Source organism: Erinaceus europaeus, chromosome 20, assembly GCF_950295315.1.
Source record: "Erinaceus europaeus chromosome 20, mEriEur2.1, whole genome shotgun sequence".
In the NCBI taxonomy this organism is placed as follows: domain Eukaryota; kingdom Metazoa; phylum Chordata; class Mammalia; order Eulipotyphla; family Erinaceidae; genus Erinaceus; species Erinaceus europaeus.
The window spans coordinates 46,687,999-46,703,451 of NC_080181.1; the positions used below are offsets into that span (position 1 = coordinate 46,687,999).

Consider the following 15,453-nt stretch of genomic DNA (forward strand, 5'->3'; position numbering starts at 1 on the left):
GTTCAGTGGCAGAACACATGCCTTGCAAGCCTGAGGCCCCAGGTCTGATCCCTGACACTGAGTGTCACAGAGACTGCATATGCTCGGTGTCAATGCAACTCCACTATTTCCTGTGGCCTCTAAAATAGAGGGTGAGGGACAGAGACACAGAAAGAGACAGACAGAGAAGGAAACAAGTTACAACACCAACCCTTTGCTGGTGAAGCATCTCTCTTGCAGGTGTACCCATGTGGTGGCCTAGGGACTGAAGCCTTGTCATGTCTCCCCACCCCAACCCTCGCCCCATCTCAGCCCATGACTTAATTTTAAAAGTGGAAGTTTATAGTTCTTGAAATTATCTTTTTTAGTGTGATCATTTCACAATGTCTACAAGTGTTGGGTCACTGGGCTGTATACCTGAAACCAATATGATATATCCATTACACCTCAACACACTTTTTTAAATGGTCCCATCATGTGAGTGTGTGTTTTACTACACACACACACACACACACACACACACACACACACACACACACACACACACACACACACACCCCAGAGTGGACATAGTGAGACACAATTCCTAAGCCCCGCAAACAGGAAGAGAAAGAGCAATCACACTCACCCTTCAGCAGGCGGTGGCAGGTATGATGCAGACTCCGCATGGCCAGCTCCTGCAGAGGCAGGATGTGGTCTCTTTCTGTCCCAATGGCCTTCACCTCAGCTGGGAGGAAAACGGTGAGTTGTCCCGATGAAAAAGACAGCAACTTCACCTCAGCAACTTGAATGGGAGCCCCACAGCTGCAGAAAGACAGGACACCACAGTATTAGCACAGAGGCAATGTATACATACACGTGCCAACAAGAGGTGCTAAGCTAAGCACATGCTTTTCGATTTTAAGACACTGCTGAATTGCCAGCAATCTTTTCAAAATGAACAGATGCCACCCTCAGTTACTTACTAAACTTGGCTCAGAAATCTAAATGTCTCCGTTAGAACTCAGCTAAGTCACTGCTAAGGTCCGGTCACTTCCAGCCAGGAACTTTCTTTTACTTGATCTCTACAATGTGCTTTGGAAGTTTTTTTTTTTTTAATCTTTATTTATTGGCTAGAGACAGCCAGAAACCAAGAGGGTGACAGAGAGGGAGAGAGACAGAGAGACACCTGCAGCACTACTTCACCATCGCAAGGCTTTCCTCCTGCAGGTGGGGATTAGAGGGCTTGAACCTGAGTCCTTGAGCATTGTAATACATGCATTCAACCAGGTGCACCACCACCCAGCCCCTTTGGAAGTTGTTTATCCTCATGTTGTTACCGTCCCCAACCTTATATTTGTTAAAAAAAAAAAAAATCAAAACCAATATGAGAAAAGGCCACTGCTAGCATCTTGCTTTTTTAACAGAGATTTTCTTTAAAATTTATTTTCTAATGAAAGAGAGAAAGATGCAGATAAAGAGGTAGAGGAAAATCAGAGCTCTGCTCAGCTCTAGCTTATGCTGGTGCTGGGGATTGAACCTGGGAATCTCAAAACCTCAAGTATGAAAGTCTTTTGTATAACCATTATGCTATCTCCCCAGACCAACAGATTTTTTTTTTTTTTAATGCATTGCTGAGGGATGAGCTGAGCTCTAGGTCTCACACGTGCATGATGCTGCTGAATGGCCTCCTGGTCCCATCTTTTTTCTTTTTATTAGCGATTTAATATTGATTTATAAAATTATAAGATTACAGTGGTATAATTCCACAGTGTTCCCACAACTAGAGTTCTGTGTCCCCATCCCCTCCATTGGAAACTGCAGTAGTTCTCCCAAGGTCACAGATATGGGTTGACTCTTATTTCTGTAACTATCTGTATTTTTATATATTTGCTTCTTTTTTTTCCCGTGTGGTCCTGCCTTCTTTTCCTTTCTAAGTCACACTTACACCTAGTGCTGCTTCAGAATGTCCTTCCTTTTTGCCCTCCTCTCTCTCAAGGTATTGATAGAATTTGAGTTCATAGCCCTAGCTTCTTTCCCATCTTTTATTTTAAAGGAAAGAAAGAGAAGAGAAACACTGTAACACTGCCTCATCATCACCCCTGCTGGTGTGGATGCTGTTCTCCTATAATACAGATGTCTGAGCCCAACACCTTTCATATGGTATGGTGTACAATCTATCTGATGCGTTATATCCTGACCACCAGACAGATTTTTTGTGATTAACAGTTGGTTATAAGACTGTAAGATTATAGGGCATAGTTCCACACCACATCTACCCTCCCACCTCCATAGATAACCATCATATGTCTCACAAAGTCTTAGCTTGTTTGCTTCTTTTTTTTCCCCCAAGTTCATGAGAATCAGTTCTCTAAATTCCACACATGATGGTTTCAGTAGCTGTCTTTCATCTCTTATTTCGCTAAACAAAAATCACCTCCAGTTAAATCCATTTTGTCCTAAAGGACACAATAGCATCTTTTTTGATGGCAGTATTCCATGGAGTTTATATCCCATAACTTCTTTTTTATTTTTAAAGATTTTATTTATTTATGAGAAAGATAGGATGAGAGAGAGAAGGAACCAGGTATCACTCTGGGACATGTGCTGCCAGGGACTGAACTTGGGACCTCAAGTCTGAGAGTTCAGTGCTTTAACCACTGTGCCATCTCCCGGAACATTATCCCATAACTTCTTTAGCCAGTCATCTGCTGATGGGCATTTTGTCAGCTCCCACTCTTTGGCTATTTGAACAGTGCAGTTATGAACACAAGGGTGGGACTATCCCTTTCAATTAGTATTTGCATGTCTTTTGGATAAATTTCTACAAGTGGTATTGCTGGACCATAAGGTGATTCCATTTTTATTTGTATAAGGACTCTCCATATAGTCTTCCAAAGGAGCTGAACCAGTTTTCATTCCCACCAGCAGTGTAGCAGGGTCTCTTTCCTCCACAACCTCACCAACACATCATTTCCTGTTTTGCTGATGTCAGCAATTCTCTCAGATGTGAGATGGCATCTCAATGTAGTTTTTTTTTTTTTTTTGCCTCCAGGGTTATCGATGGAGCTTGGTGCCTGCACTATGAATCCATTGCTCCTGTGGCCATTGTTTTTTCTTTCAATTTCTGGATAGGACAGAGAGGAATTGAGAGGGGAGGGAAAGATAGAGAGGGAGAGAGAAATATAGACACCTGCAGACCTGCTTCACTGCTTGTGAAGTGACCCCCCCCCCCAGCAGGACCTTGTTGTCAACAGTAGATTTCTGGGATTTACCCATATTGCTTCCAGTATTGTGGTTTATTTGTTGTCACTGATATGTAGTAATTGATAGATATTTGGACTATTTCCAGTGTGATGCTAATATAAATCATGCCCCTGTAAACATTTTTGTGTATATTTGCTCCATGTGAGCATAGGAACTGGGGAGGTTACAATGAGGGCTGACAAAAATTACCAATTTTAGAAATGAGAAAGGAAGCACTGCTCAGTTTCTTCACATAACAGATAAAAATGACTATGCTTATAAATAGTCCTTGGAAGACAAAAAGTATGAAAATATAGATAATGTCAGATGAGTGGGAGATAGTAATACCCGTGACCAAAGATACACCGATGGTAAAGAAACACAACAAAATATACTCAACATTAGGAGGATGGAAACCCCATGACAGGCTTCAGTTCACACTGAAATAAAACAATTGTCAGCTGATAACTATTAAGCCTTGTTATCTTTTACTTCTAACTCAAAACGTTTTATTATTTTAGATTAAATGCTGAGATGATTACAATAAAAAATTGGAACACTTGAGTTGTCAAAATCTGTTACAAATGGTAGCACCTGTGGCTTAGCGATCTATGCCACAGATAATGTCTAACAATTACTACACAGTTTCTTTCAATTCCATGTTTTCAGAGTTGATACTCAGCACTTAGCCCTAAGAGAAGCTAGAAGAATTGTGGTATTTCTTTGCCACTGATATTATGTTCCACAACATACATGTGTGTGAATTAGCAAAGTAATTCATATGCATTTCACACTTTTGGCATTCCACTAATAATGTGTTAAAACGAAAGACTTCTCTTAGCAAAAGCACTCAAAAAACTATACTTCCAGGAAGTACAAAGCCATCTACATGCTCATGGTATGGGTGTTGCTATATTTACCCTCCTTTTCAGCCAAAAAAAAAAAAAGAGTTTCTTAGCTTAAAATAAGATGACAAAGAAAAAGAGAGGAGGGCATATGGAGAAGAAAAGAACTAAGCCATCAGTTTATATGGATAAAGAGCTGAATTGCCATCTGCACAGAGCCTCCTATAAGATCTCATTTTATTCCATTTGAGAATAAATTCATTCTGTTTTCCTTCTTGAAGGGTATTTTTTTGTTGGTGGTGGTTGCTAGGTTGACTTTTTTTTCCCCCCCTTAGCACTCTAAAGTTGCTATTCCACTGTTTTCTGGCCTTCAAAAGTTATGAGGAAAAGACACCAGTTGTTTGAATTATTCCTTTGTATGAAATCTGTCACTTTCCTCTCTAGTCGTTTTCAAATTTTTCTTTTTATCATTGATTTTCAGCATTTTTGCCTTGGCATGGGTTTCTCTGTAATATACACTTCTTAGGGTTTGCTGAGCTTTTTGAAAATGTAAGTTTTTTGCTTTCATTGTATTTGGGAGGTTTCTGGATATGGTTTCTTCAGACAGTTATTATCATCGCATTCTCTTTATTCTCCTGGGATATCACTCACTCATGTGTTAGCTTGTTAAGTCTCTGACACTGTGTGTGTGTGTGGGGGGGGGGGTCAGGCTCTATCACTTCTACTGGGCTGTCTCCAAGTTTACTGATGTCCTCTGTTATCCTAAAACATGCATTTTAATTTCAGTTACTGCATCTTCCAACTCTATAATTTCCACTTGTTTCTATTCTATTCTGTTCTTTTTCATTGCGTTCACATTTTCTTTATTCTTCATACGTCATATAATTTTGCTAGGTCCTAGACATTGTAAATGTTGCATTGTAAAGACTCGAGGTTCTGATACAGTCTTCTAAAACTTAAGAAGCAGCATTAATGTGTTTGTCAAGCAATTCTCTCATTTGGAATCAAACTGTAAACTCTGTCTCTAAGTGATAATTCGAATTGCTTATTTGAGGGGTGTGGTCTACATAGCCCTCTTACAAAAATAGACTTGATATAAAGGATTTTTTTTTTAGTTTATCATCTTTGGCAAAATTCGGAGCGCAGAATGCATTTCTCATATAAACACTTCTGAGGGGGCCAAGGGAGTGATGCACCTGGTTAAGTGCATATGTTACAGTGAGCAAGGACTTAGGTTCAAGCCCGTGGTCCCCACCTGCAGGGAGATACTTCACCAGTGGTCTTTCTCCCTCTCTACCTATCCCTCCACTCTCAATTTCTCTCTGTCTCTATCAAATAATAAATAAATAATTTTTTATGATTTTTTTCAATTTCTTTTAATATTTATTTTCCCTTTTGTTGCCCTTGTTTTTTTTTTATTGTTGTTGTAGTTATTATTGTTGTAATTGATGTCATTGTTGTTGGATAGGACAGAGAGAAATGGAGAGAAGAGAGGAAAACAGAGAAAGGAAGAGAAAGACAGACACCTGCAGACCTGCTTCACCGCTTGTGAAGTGACTCCCCTGCAGGTGGGGAGCCGGGGGCTCGACCAGGATCCTTAAGTTGGTCCTTGCCCTGTGTGCCATGCCATGTGCGCTTAACCCACTGCACTATCACCCAACTCCCAAATAAAAATATTCTAAAAAGATGTTTAAAAAAAAAATTCTGTTACCTTGGAGATATATATATCCTCCATGGTTATTGCTGGGGCTCGGTGCCTGCACCACGAATTCACTGATCCTGGAGATCATTTTTCCTATTTTGTTGCCCTTGTTGTTGTCATTATTATTGTTGTCATTGGTGTTGTTGTTGGATAGGACAGAGAGAAATTGAGAGAGGAGGAGGAGACAGAGGGGGAAAGAACGATAGAAAGCTGCAGATGCTTCACCGCCTGTGAAGCGACCCCCCACACACACACACCGGGATCCTTGAGCCGGTCCTTGGCACTTTGTGCTATGTTTGCTTAACCTGCTGCCTGATCCCCAGATGTTTATATTAACACACCATTTATTCGAGCCAGTGAACCAATCTGTATCCAGACCCAGCTGTAATTGCTTATTTACATAAGAAAGAACAAAGCAGTAGCTTGGTTTTCCTTTTCTCACATAATCAGACAAGTGGAAAAATAACTTTAGTTATAGAACTATTATTCCCATTATAACCTCCTGAGTAGAAAAATTTCCAATTATCAATTCCTAAAATTATAACATAGGAAGGACTTCTCTTCCTAGGTAGAACTAAAGACATTTACTACTATAACTACAGTAAGGAAAACCCAGACAAAGTAGAAATCATATTTGACTGTAAAGACAAGAGCAGTGGGAGGAAAATAGTGTGACAACCGGCCTCCAAGATGGCGGCCCTGACCCAGCCCTTTCCCAGTATTCATTTCCCTGTGTAGTCACCGCCCACAGTGAAGAGTGCTCACTTTTGTGTGACTTGTTAGGTACAACACAAAAGGCAATGTGTGAGTTCCATGCCCAAAGTTGCTACCACTCTTCCTCTCTTAGGGCATTTATTTTTCACGATACAGTTATTGCTGGATATCACAATAAACACCTACATGGTCACATTAGATTTTTTTATATTGCCCCACAGATCCCTTGAGATGTGTTTATTTTTCTCTTGTTGGTCTAATTCTTAGACACTAATCCAAAAACGGCAATGTGACTCTTCCAGAGAAAGTGCAGCAGAAGTGATTGGTTTGGTTTTGTTTTTGACAGGACAGAGAGAAATTGAGAAGGAAATGGGACATATGGAGAGAGAAAGAGAGACACCTGCAGCTCTACCTCACCACTCCTGGAGGGGATGCAAGGTGCTAAAGCCAGGTCCTTGTGCTTGGTAACATGTGTGCTCAATCCAGCCCTGATTCTGTGTTCTTATAATCTGGGCCTACATCTAGAAAGAAGTGACATGAGTAGCAGTGGAGAAATAGTCTGCTAACCCTCTGGCTCTAGCTTAAAATAACAACACCTTAAAGAGAATTAGCACCAAGTTTTTGTTCACTTACTTATGTTTGTTTGGAATCTTGGCTAGACTAGAAGGTCTTCAAGACAGATGTGGGACTGCTTTGCTCACTGCTGCACAGCCACTGTCTAACACAATGACCAGTCAAGGTCATCAGAATAAACAACTGAAACAGGATCCTTGCTCAGAATCAAGAAGCCTATGCACCAACAGGCCTTCATCACTCTTATGTAATTAGACATAAGTTTGCCTTAAAGCCTCTGCTCAGAGCATCTCTACTTTGACTTGCAGGTATTACAGGTAAAAGAGATCCATAAAAGAATGTCACTCTCGGGGCTGGGTGGTAGCACAGCAGGTTAAGCGCAGGTGGCACAAAGCGCAAGGACCAGGGTGAGGATTTCAGTTCAAGCCCCAGGCTCCCCACCTGTATGGGGAGGGTCGCATCACAGGCGGTGAAGCAGGTCTGCAGGTGTCTTTCTCTCCTTCTCTCTGTCTTTCCATCCTCTCTCCATTTCTCTCTGTCCTATCCAACAGCAGTGACAGCAATAACAACAACAATAATAACAACAACAATGATAAACAACAAGGGCAAAAAAAAGGAAAATAATAGCCTCTAGGAGCAGTGGATTTGTAGTGCAGGCACCAAACCCCAGAAATAATCCTGGAGGCAAAATAAAATAAAAGAATGACAATTTCACTGCCAAGACATTGGTGGTTACCATCTATTAGAATTTTGAGTATATACTGCCATAAAATATTCTTTACGATAAGAAAGTGAAATTTGGGGTGGTGGTGCAAAATTGGCTAAATGTACTTTAAATGAGCCATTTAGGACTCTAACCACCAGAACTGCTTGCATACAGAGTTACTAACATGCTGTTCAGATCAGACCATCTGCAGGTAAAAGTGGCTAAATTCCAAAAAATTACTTTTATCAGAAAACTGGCAACTGGCTACTACTATTCTTTTACTAATAATGTTACGTATTTTATTAGTACAAAGAGAGATGCTACTATGGAAATGTACATTTCTAGGGGTTGGGAGATAGTTCACTTAGTAGAGCACATACTTTATAAGGTTGGAGCCCCCAGCACCTACCTCATGGGAGCACCAAGCACAGGTGTAGTGGTTCTCCTTCCGTCTTTCTAGCCCTCTGCCTCTATTCTAAATTACGAAAAGGAAAGAGGTCTGTGGGAAGCAGTGGGTTGAATAATGGAGGTGTAAAGGCCAAAATGCCCCGCCCCAATTATAAATTGCTAGTTAGTAATTTGTATACTTTGCCTTACTATCTATTTTTAAAGATTTGGAGCCCTTGTAGAAATCACTGGCTTTCCCTACCACATACAAAATCATACAAAGTCCAAGATGAGAAAAATCTCTTTACTCAGCACAAACAAAACTTTCAGGCAGTCAGTAATATCCATATCTAAGCATCAAAGTAGAAGATCTCTTTAGCTTAAGTAAAAGCTATTCCTTAATTGTGGCCAAGAGTTTCAGTGCAGTCTCTGAAGACTTTGGCTCAGGAAAAAAAAAAAGTCTTTGGTCCTGGAGTTGCCTTGCATCATTCTGTGTTTATCTTGGTGATGGAGGGCATTTTACTCACTACTTGTAAGGTTATGTAACAGCTTATTCAAGAACTCACTAGGATTAATAGCTGGCTAGTATCACAGCTCTCATAAAATCAGGTATAGAAAAATATCTGAGCTAATAAACCTCTTACCACAAATTCTGTGATCTCTTCTGTAAAGAGGGTTCTGGGCTCGTATTTCATCAGCCTACACAGGCACTGAACTCATCTAAAGGCTCTTCCAAGATAATCAGTTGTGTAATTTTTCCTAAGGGAAGGCCACCGCTCCTAGGATTGCCCTCTCTGGTGCAATCACTGCTCCGTGCCCAGCCCCTGGAGCTAAGCCAGCAGGGGAATGGCTGTCCTCTATGCACCAGCTTGTTTTCATCCCTTTTCTTGCCAGACACACACACACACCATCTGAGCCATGCTGTGCAGGATGGTGGGGACTACAAGGACAGAATCACACATGATTATGTAACCACAAAGGTGTTCCAAACACCTTCTGCCTTAAAAGAGGACAGCGAGGCCAATCAGAAGCAGGTTCTGGAAGTTGACTTGTCTTATAGTCATCCCACACCAGCTGGGAAACCACTTTCAGGTGGTTGCAAAAGAATGAAACACTCTTTGAAAAAGCCTGGCTGAGAGGGAAAGATTATTGCTGCTCTGAAAATAAAAGCTTATCATTTCCCATTAGCTGAAACATCTGTTTAGTTGCTAGAGTCATGATTAGCATTGAGGGGCTCTTTCAAATGTGGAGCTCTAAATATTTCCAACTGGTAAAGTCCTAGATGCGAGGACTGTTACTGGAGAAAAACTGTTAGTGTGATGAAGTGAGGAGAAAGAAAGGCTTTTAAATTAATGCTGACATCTCCGGTTTCTGTGACTAATAATACTGAGTTCATAATAGTTTACATGGATTCATTTTCCTTTTGAATGAAAAACAACAGGAACTTACTGACAACTTACAGCTTACTAACTGAACTCAAAGTACGATCTTTCTTGCCTGCTACTTTTAGTTTCTCGTGGTATTTGGTTTACCAGTTGAAGCCAGGGACAAAACTGAACAGGATTATTATTATTATTCCTGAGTTACACCAGGATTGAACATGGAAGTGAGAACAAAGAGCTACAGGAGACAGCTCATCTGGTAGACAGCCACACTTAGCCAAAGACAAGAACCCTTGTTGGAAGCCCAGGCACTGCACAGGAACTTGAAGCACAGAGGAAGTTTCCTGAGTGGTGAAAGTGCTGTGGTGTCTACCTCTTTTTCTCTCTGAGATGAAAAGAGGGGGTAAAAAAGAGTCTTCCGGGAATGGTAGTATCATGTAGCCATGAGTCCTGCAGAGGGGAAATGAATTTAGCTACAGAATAATACATGAGACCAGCCTTACCCACTGCACCCAATGACTTTGTTGTACAGATAGGATGGCAAGCCTTTCAGGTGAATGTTGTTATCCACGTACACATACTGCAGTTCTCGAGATCGACCTAAATCTGGGTGAGAAAGAAAAGTACTCTGAGTTCCAGAAATATGTACCAATAAAGCACGAATGTAAAACTTAATACACACACGTTAGGACAACTCAATCTCTGTTCTGGAAGAACAAAATGGCGATGTGTTTGATTCTGGGCCTGAAATTGTCAGCTGCAATGTTGGACTCTGCATGAGAAAATGGGACTGTAGAAAAGTTATTTTATTTATTTTGCCTCCAATTGCTGAGGCTCGGTGCCAAGACTACAAACCCACCACTCCTGGCAGCCATTTCCCCCCCTTTTTTCCCCTCCCATATTTTATTATATAGGACAAAGAGACATTAAGAGAGGATGGGGATCACCTGGGGCCCTAGTCAGGGAGTCCTGGGATTCCCACACAGACATGATGGGCCTAGAACTCTTAACAGATCCCTCACTGGTCATCTCCATCAGGAACAACATAATGGATCCCCTTGTGGGCCCCTATAGGACCCTGCCCTCAATGTGGATCAACAATGGTAGGGACTGTTCCACTCTCCGATGGGAGGCTGGACAACATATTCTACCACCCAAGGAACATGGGTCCTGAAATTAGTGCAGCCTGCAATGTTCCTAGCCATGACCACTGAATACAAGTTCAGATCTACAGGGATGCAGAGGTTACATAGGCTCCTGTGCTGAATATGGGACCCAGATCAAATTGATGGGTTTACAGTTAACAATATTTATACACTTTTCCCATATTTGGGAGCTACACTCTTCCCTGACCCAGCTTTCTAGTCCTTTTTCCAAATATGGCCTCACATCTCCCCAGACAATAACTTGGGTCCATCTGCATATTAGATGTCAAGCTCAGGCAAAAACTCATGGTAAAATTATGGAATATACCTAAAATAGTAAAATCATGGACTAGACCTAAAATAGAACTATAGCTTTTTCCAAAACGAAGACTCCAAATCTCCATCTGCAATATTCTTGCCTTTAGGTTCATGATTAGTCAACAATTTGTTTGGCTTTGTATGGTAACTCTCTTTTCAGTCACCAGGTTCCAGATGCTAACATGATACTAACCTGACTTCCCTGGGCAGACGAACCCACCAATGTGTCCTGGAGCCCCACCTCCCCAGAACCCTGCCCCACTAGGGAGAGAGAGAGGCAGGCTGGGAGTATGGATCAACCTGTCAATGCCCATGTTCAGTGGGGAAGCAATTATAGAAGTCAGACCTTCCACCTTCTGCATCCCACAATGACTCTGGATCCATACTCCCAGAGGGATAAAGAATAGGAAATCTATCAGGGGAAGGGATAGGGTATGGAGTTCTGGTGGTGGGAACTGTGTGGAGTTGTACCCCTCTTATTCTATGGTCTTGTCAACATTTCCATTTTTAAGTAAAATATATATATTTTTTCACCTAAAAATAAAAAAGAGAGAGGATGGGGAGCTAGAGAGAAGGAAAGAGAGGGGACCGGGTGGTGGTACACCCAGTTAAGCACACACAGTAGGAAGCCCAAGGACCTGCTCAAGTATCTGGCCAGATTCCAGCCCCACTCCCCACCTTCAGGGAGGGATGCTTCACAAGTGGCAAGGCAGGGCTGCAGGTGTCTGTATTTCTCTTTCCTTCTCTATCTTCCACTTCCATTTTAGTTTCTTTCTGTCCTATCCAGTAAAATGGAAAAATGGCCACCAAGAGTAGTGGATTCCTAGTGCTGGCACTGAGCCCCAGCAATAACTCTGGAGGAATGAGAGGGAGAGGGAGAGAGATAGATCTGCAGACCTGCTTCACTACTCGTGCAAGTGGGGAGTTGGGGGCATGTTCATTTAACTGGGTGCACCACAGCCTGGGCCCCTAGAAAAAATATTTAACCCACCTGGACCTGGGTTTGCTTAACTATAAAATGAGCTAACTGGGACTAGAGGATTATTAAACTTCCTTCCCACATAAAACGTTATGACTCTTTATAAACTATTTTAATTTTAAAAATAAAGTTTATGGGGAGTCAGGCTGTAGCACAGCAGGTTAAGCGCACATGGCGCAAAGTGCAAGGACTGGCAGTTCGAGCCCAGTTCGAGCCCAGTTCGAGCCCCAGCTTCCCACCTGCAGGGGGAGTCGCTTCACAGGCGGTGAAGCAGGTCTGCAGGTGTCTTTCTCTCCCCCTCTCTGTCTTCCCCTCCTCTCTCCATTTCTCTCTGTTCTATCCAGCAACGATGACAACAATAATAACTACAACAATAAAACAACAAGGGCAACAAAATGGAATAAATAAATATTAAAAAAATAAAAATAAAAAAAATAAATAAAGTTTACACAGGCCATTCATTGCACTGCAATTCTCTCCAAAGGAAAAAAAAAAAGAAGTGGCAGACCTAGTTCAGCACCTGCATCAAGCCCAGTTCTGCATCTGCATTAAGACTGACTGTGCTGGGGGCTAGCAGGTAGTATATATACCTAGTTGAGCCCACGTGTTACCATGTATAAGGATCTGGGTTCAAGCCCCTGGTCCTCCCACCTGCAAGGGGAATGCTGCATGCGTGAGTGGCGAGCAGTGTCACAGATGTCTTTCTCTCTCCCTCTCTAGCTCCCCTCCCCCTCTCAATTTCTCTCTATGAAACAAGACAAAGGGTGGGGGGGAGATTGACCAAGTCTCACCTGGCCTGGGGACAAAGATGTGGGTTGGATGAGACCTACAGGTCAGTGAGTGGGGCCTGAAATGGGATGGAAAGGGGTGAGAAAGGCAACAGCCCCCCACTACCCCAAAGAAGGATCTGCAACATGAACAGGTGTGCAAGAGGGAGAAGAATCCAGATGTTTTCAAAAGCAGCTGGGCAATGGAGAAGCAAGAGTGGGAGAGCACACAGTAAGGAGACAAGTCTGAGGCATGGAAGGTGATCTCTGACCAACAACAGCAGCACAGAGACATCCAAGGTGAAGGCCGTCCCTGCCTGCCACCGATGTGCCCATGAATACCCAGCTGCCCTAGCCACTGAGGCACTCAGGGGGTGGGGCTGTTTGTCTACACTGTCACAGAGACACACAACAGAGTCCTGCACAACCTTGCTAACCCTCTGAAGCAAGAACACAATCTTTGCAACATTTTCTGGAGTTTTGCTTGGGAAGCAGGCAACAGGCTGAAAGACATCCCTTCTCCCCTTGTCCTTCAGTTTTTCAAAGACCCAGGCAGCTAAATTAGAAGGTTCTTAAGTATCTTTACATTTCAGAAGATGACCCAATTATCTGATAAGAACCTTTTAGGTAAAATGGGAGGCCATGGGGAATATCAGTGTGAATATGATATAACATATATGGTGGTAGACATGAAAAATGAGAACTGTAATACAATACGACCATTAATTACTACTAGAAAGGATCACATAGTCTGGGAGGCTCACAGTTGAAATTCTAGTAAATAATTATTTGAGGGTGGGGATAGATAGCATAATGGTTCTTCTTCTAGCGTTTGCCAGCATAATGGTTATGCAGAGAGACTCTTATGCCTGAGAATCCAAAGCCCCAGGTTCAATCTCCCACACCCCCTTCCCAGCCTCCAGGTATTTTTGTGAGTCCAGCTTATTTCCTCAGCTTCTAAGCTAACTATAACATACAGGCTCCCAGCATTATTTCCTCAGGTTTGATCGATGTGCAGGAATAACAGAATCCATGAGTGTTTCTTCAAAAGCACTTCATTAACATAAAAAGAGACACTACTCTCAACAGAGGAAATTCCAAGGCTTTATGGGGAGCTGTGAACCAGGGACTTTGGGCAAAGACCAGGTATGAATGAGAAATGGAGTTTGGTCATTTAAATAGTCCAACAGACATTTCTTATCAATTATAATACAACAGTTTTCCTATATCAAAGATTCCAGGTGTTTACACTGTGGAATGTTTGTGACCAAATCATCGCCTAGCCAGTCCAAGACATTTTCAGGGGCCAGGCGGTGGCACACCTGGTTAACTGCGTACATCAAGACATTTTTAGTATGACCAGGGAGACAGGATAGTTGTTATATAAAGGGCTTAATATCTGAAGCTCCAAGGTCCCAGGTTCAATCCCCAGTGCACCCATAAAACAGAGATAAGCAGTGCTCTGTAATCTCTATCATTCTCTCTGTATCTCTTCCATTAAAATAAAATATATTTGAGAGAGAGAGAGGAACTGAGGCCTCCAGCCAACAGCTATGTGTGTGAGCCCTCTTGGAAGGAGCTCTTCCAAGTCCCAGGGCACATCTTCAGATTACTACAACCACATAATTTAATTATTCTGTTCTTCCTCAAAGCCCTGCCAACTTTAGCATCCATCAATGGATCTTGTCTGCAACAATTATTTCATGGTATTTAATAATGAGAATTTCCTACTATCCTTTATTTGGTATCTTAATTAGATGGAATGTTACTGAAAGGAAGAACAATTCCTTCTCTCCATTCAGTTACTTATATAAGTCTGATTCATGGGTATTATTGTAAGAACCAAACCAAAAGCATCATCATTTATTCTGTTGGTCCAATGTTCCACATCAGGCAATTACAGCTGCCTAAGTTTGGCTCTTGTGTTCTCTCAATAGTCCTTTACACTTCTGAAACATTTCTTCACTTCCTGGAATTTTCCCTGCCGCAGTACTGAAATCACTAACTTCTCTATGTAGCTTTAATTCCTTCTTTGAACTGTGGTGTTTAGAAACCAAGATAAAAGTATTAGGTGTGCTCATCACTATGGGGATATGGTTGCTTCTAGGATCTTTTCATGGACAGAATATATTAATACTATATCCTGCCCAAATATATATGAATATGACCCATGAATATGTTACATTTACACTGTTGGAGGCCTTTCTCCCATATAGATTCCTAAATGTAGACTTGTTGAATCAAATGATAACTACAGATGTAGATCTTTTATTTATTTTCTTGCCTCCAGGGTTATCACTGGGGTTTGTTGCTTGTACTATGAATCCACTGCTCCTGTGGCCATTTTTTCAAGTTTCTGGATAGGACAGAGAAATATGGGAAGGGAAGATAGGGAGAGAGAAGGACAGACACCTGCAGAACTGCTTCTGTGTAATTAAAGTTTGTGAAGTTTGTAAAGCTTGTGAAACAACCCCCCTGCAGGTGGGGAACTCATACTATGTGCGCGTAACCCGGTGTATCGCCACCTGTACCCTAGATGTAGATTCTCTGCTGTTGTTGAGATTTCCCTCCAGAAGGATCATGCCAGTCTGCATTCCCACCAGCAATGTACTAGGGTATCTGCTTTCTCAGTCACCAACTTTTAAAATATGTTGTCACAATTTCAAATTTCCATTATTTGGACAGATAAGAAATGGTATTTCCGGGGGTCGGGCGGTGGCACAGTGGGTTA

At 41.9% G+C, this 15,453-nt stretch overlaps 1 protein-coding gene across 7 annotated transcripts in view; it reads right to left on the reverse strand.

Moving 5' to 3' along the window:
- LRRC28 (leucine rich repeat containing 28) overlaps window positions 1-15,453 on the reverse strand; it is a 175,867-nt gene that overhangs the window by 78,880 nt on the left and 81,534 nt on the right. For all 7 annotated transcript variants that reach the window (XM_060179331.1, XM_060179332.1, XM_060179329.1 and 4 more), the window contains 2 exons: window positions 10,017-10,119; window positions 608-783 (listed from right to left, as the gene is read on the reverse strand). In XM_060179331.1, coding sequence (XP_060035314.1) covers window positions 608-783; window positions 10,017-10,119 — 279 coding nt within the window. The remainder of the gene's footprint in view (window positions 1-607; window positions 784-10,016; window positions 10,120-15,453) is intronic.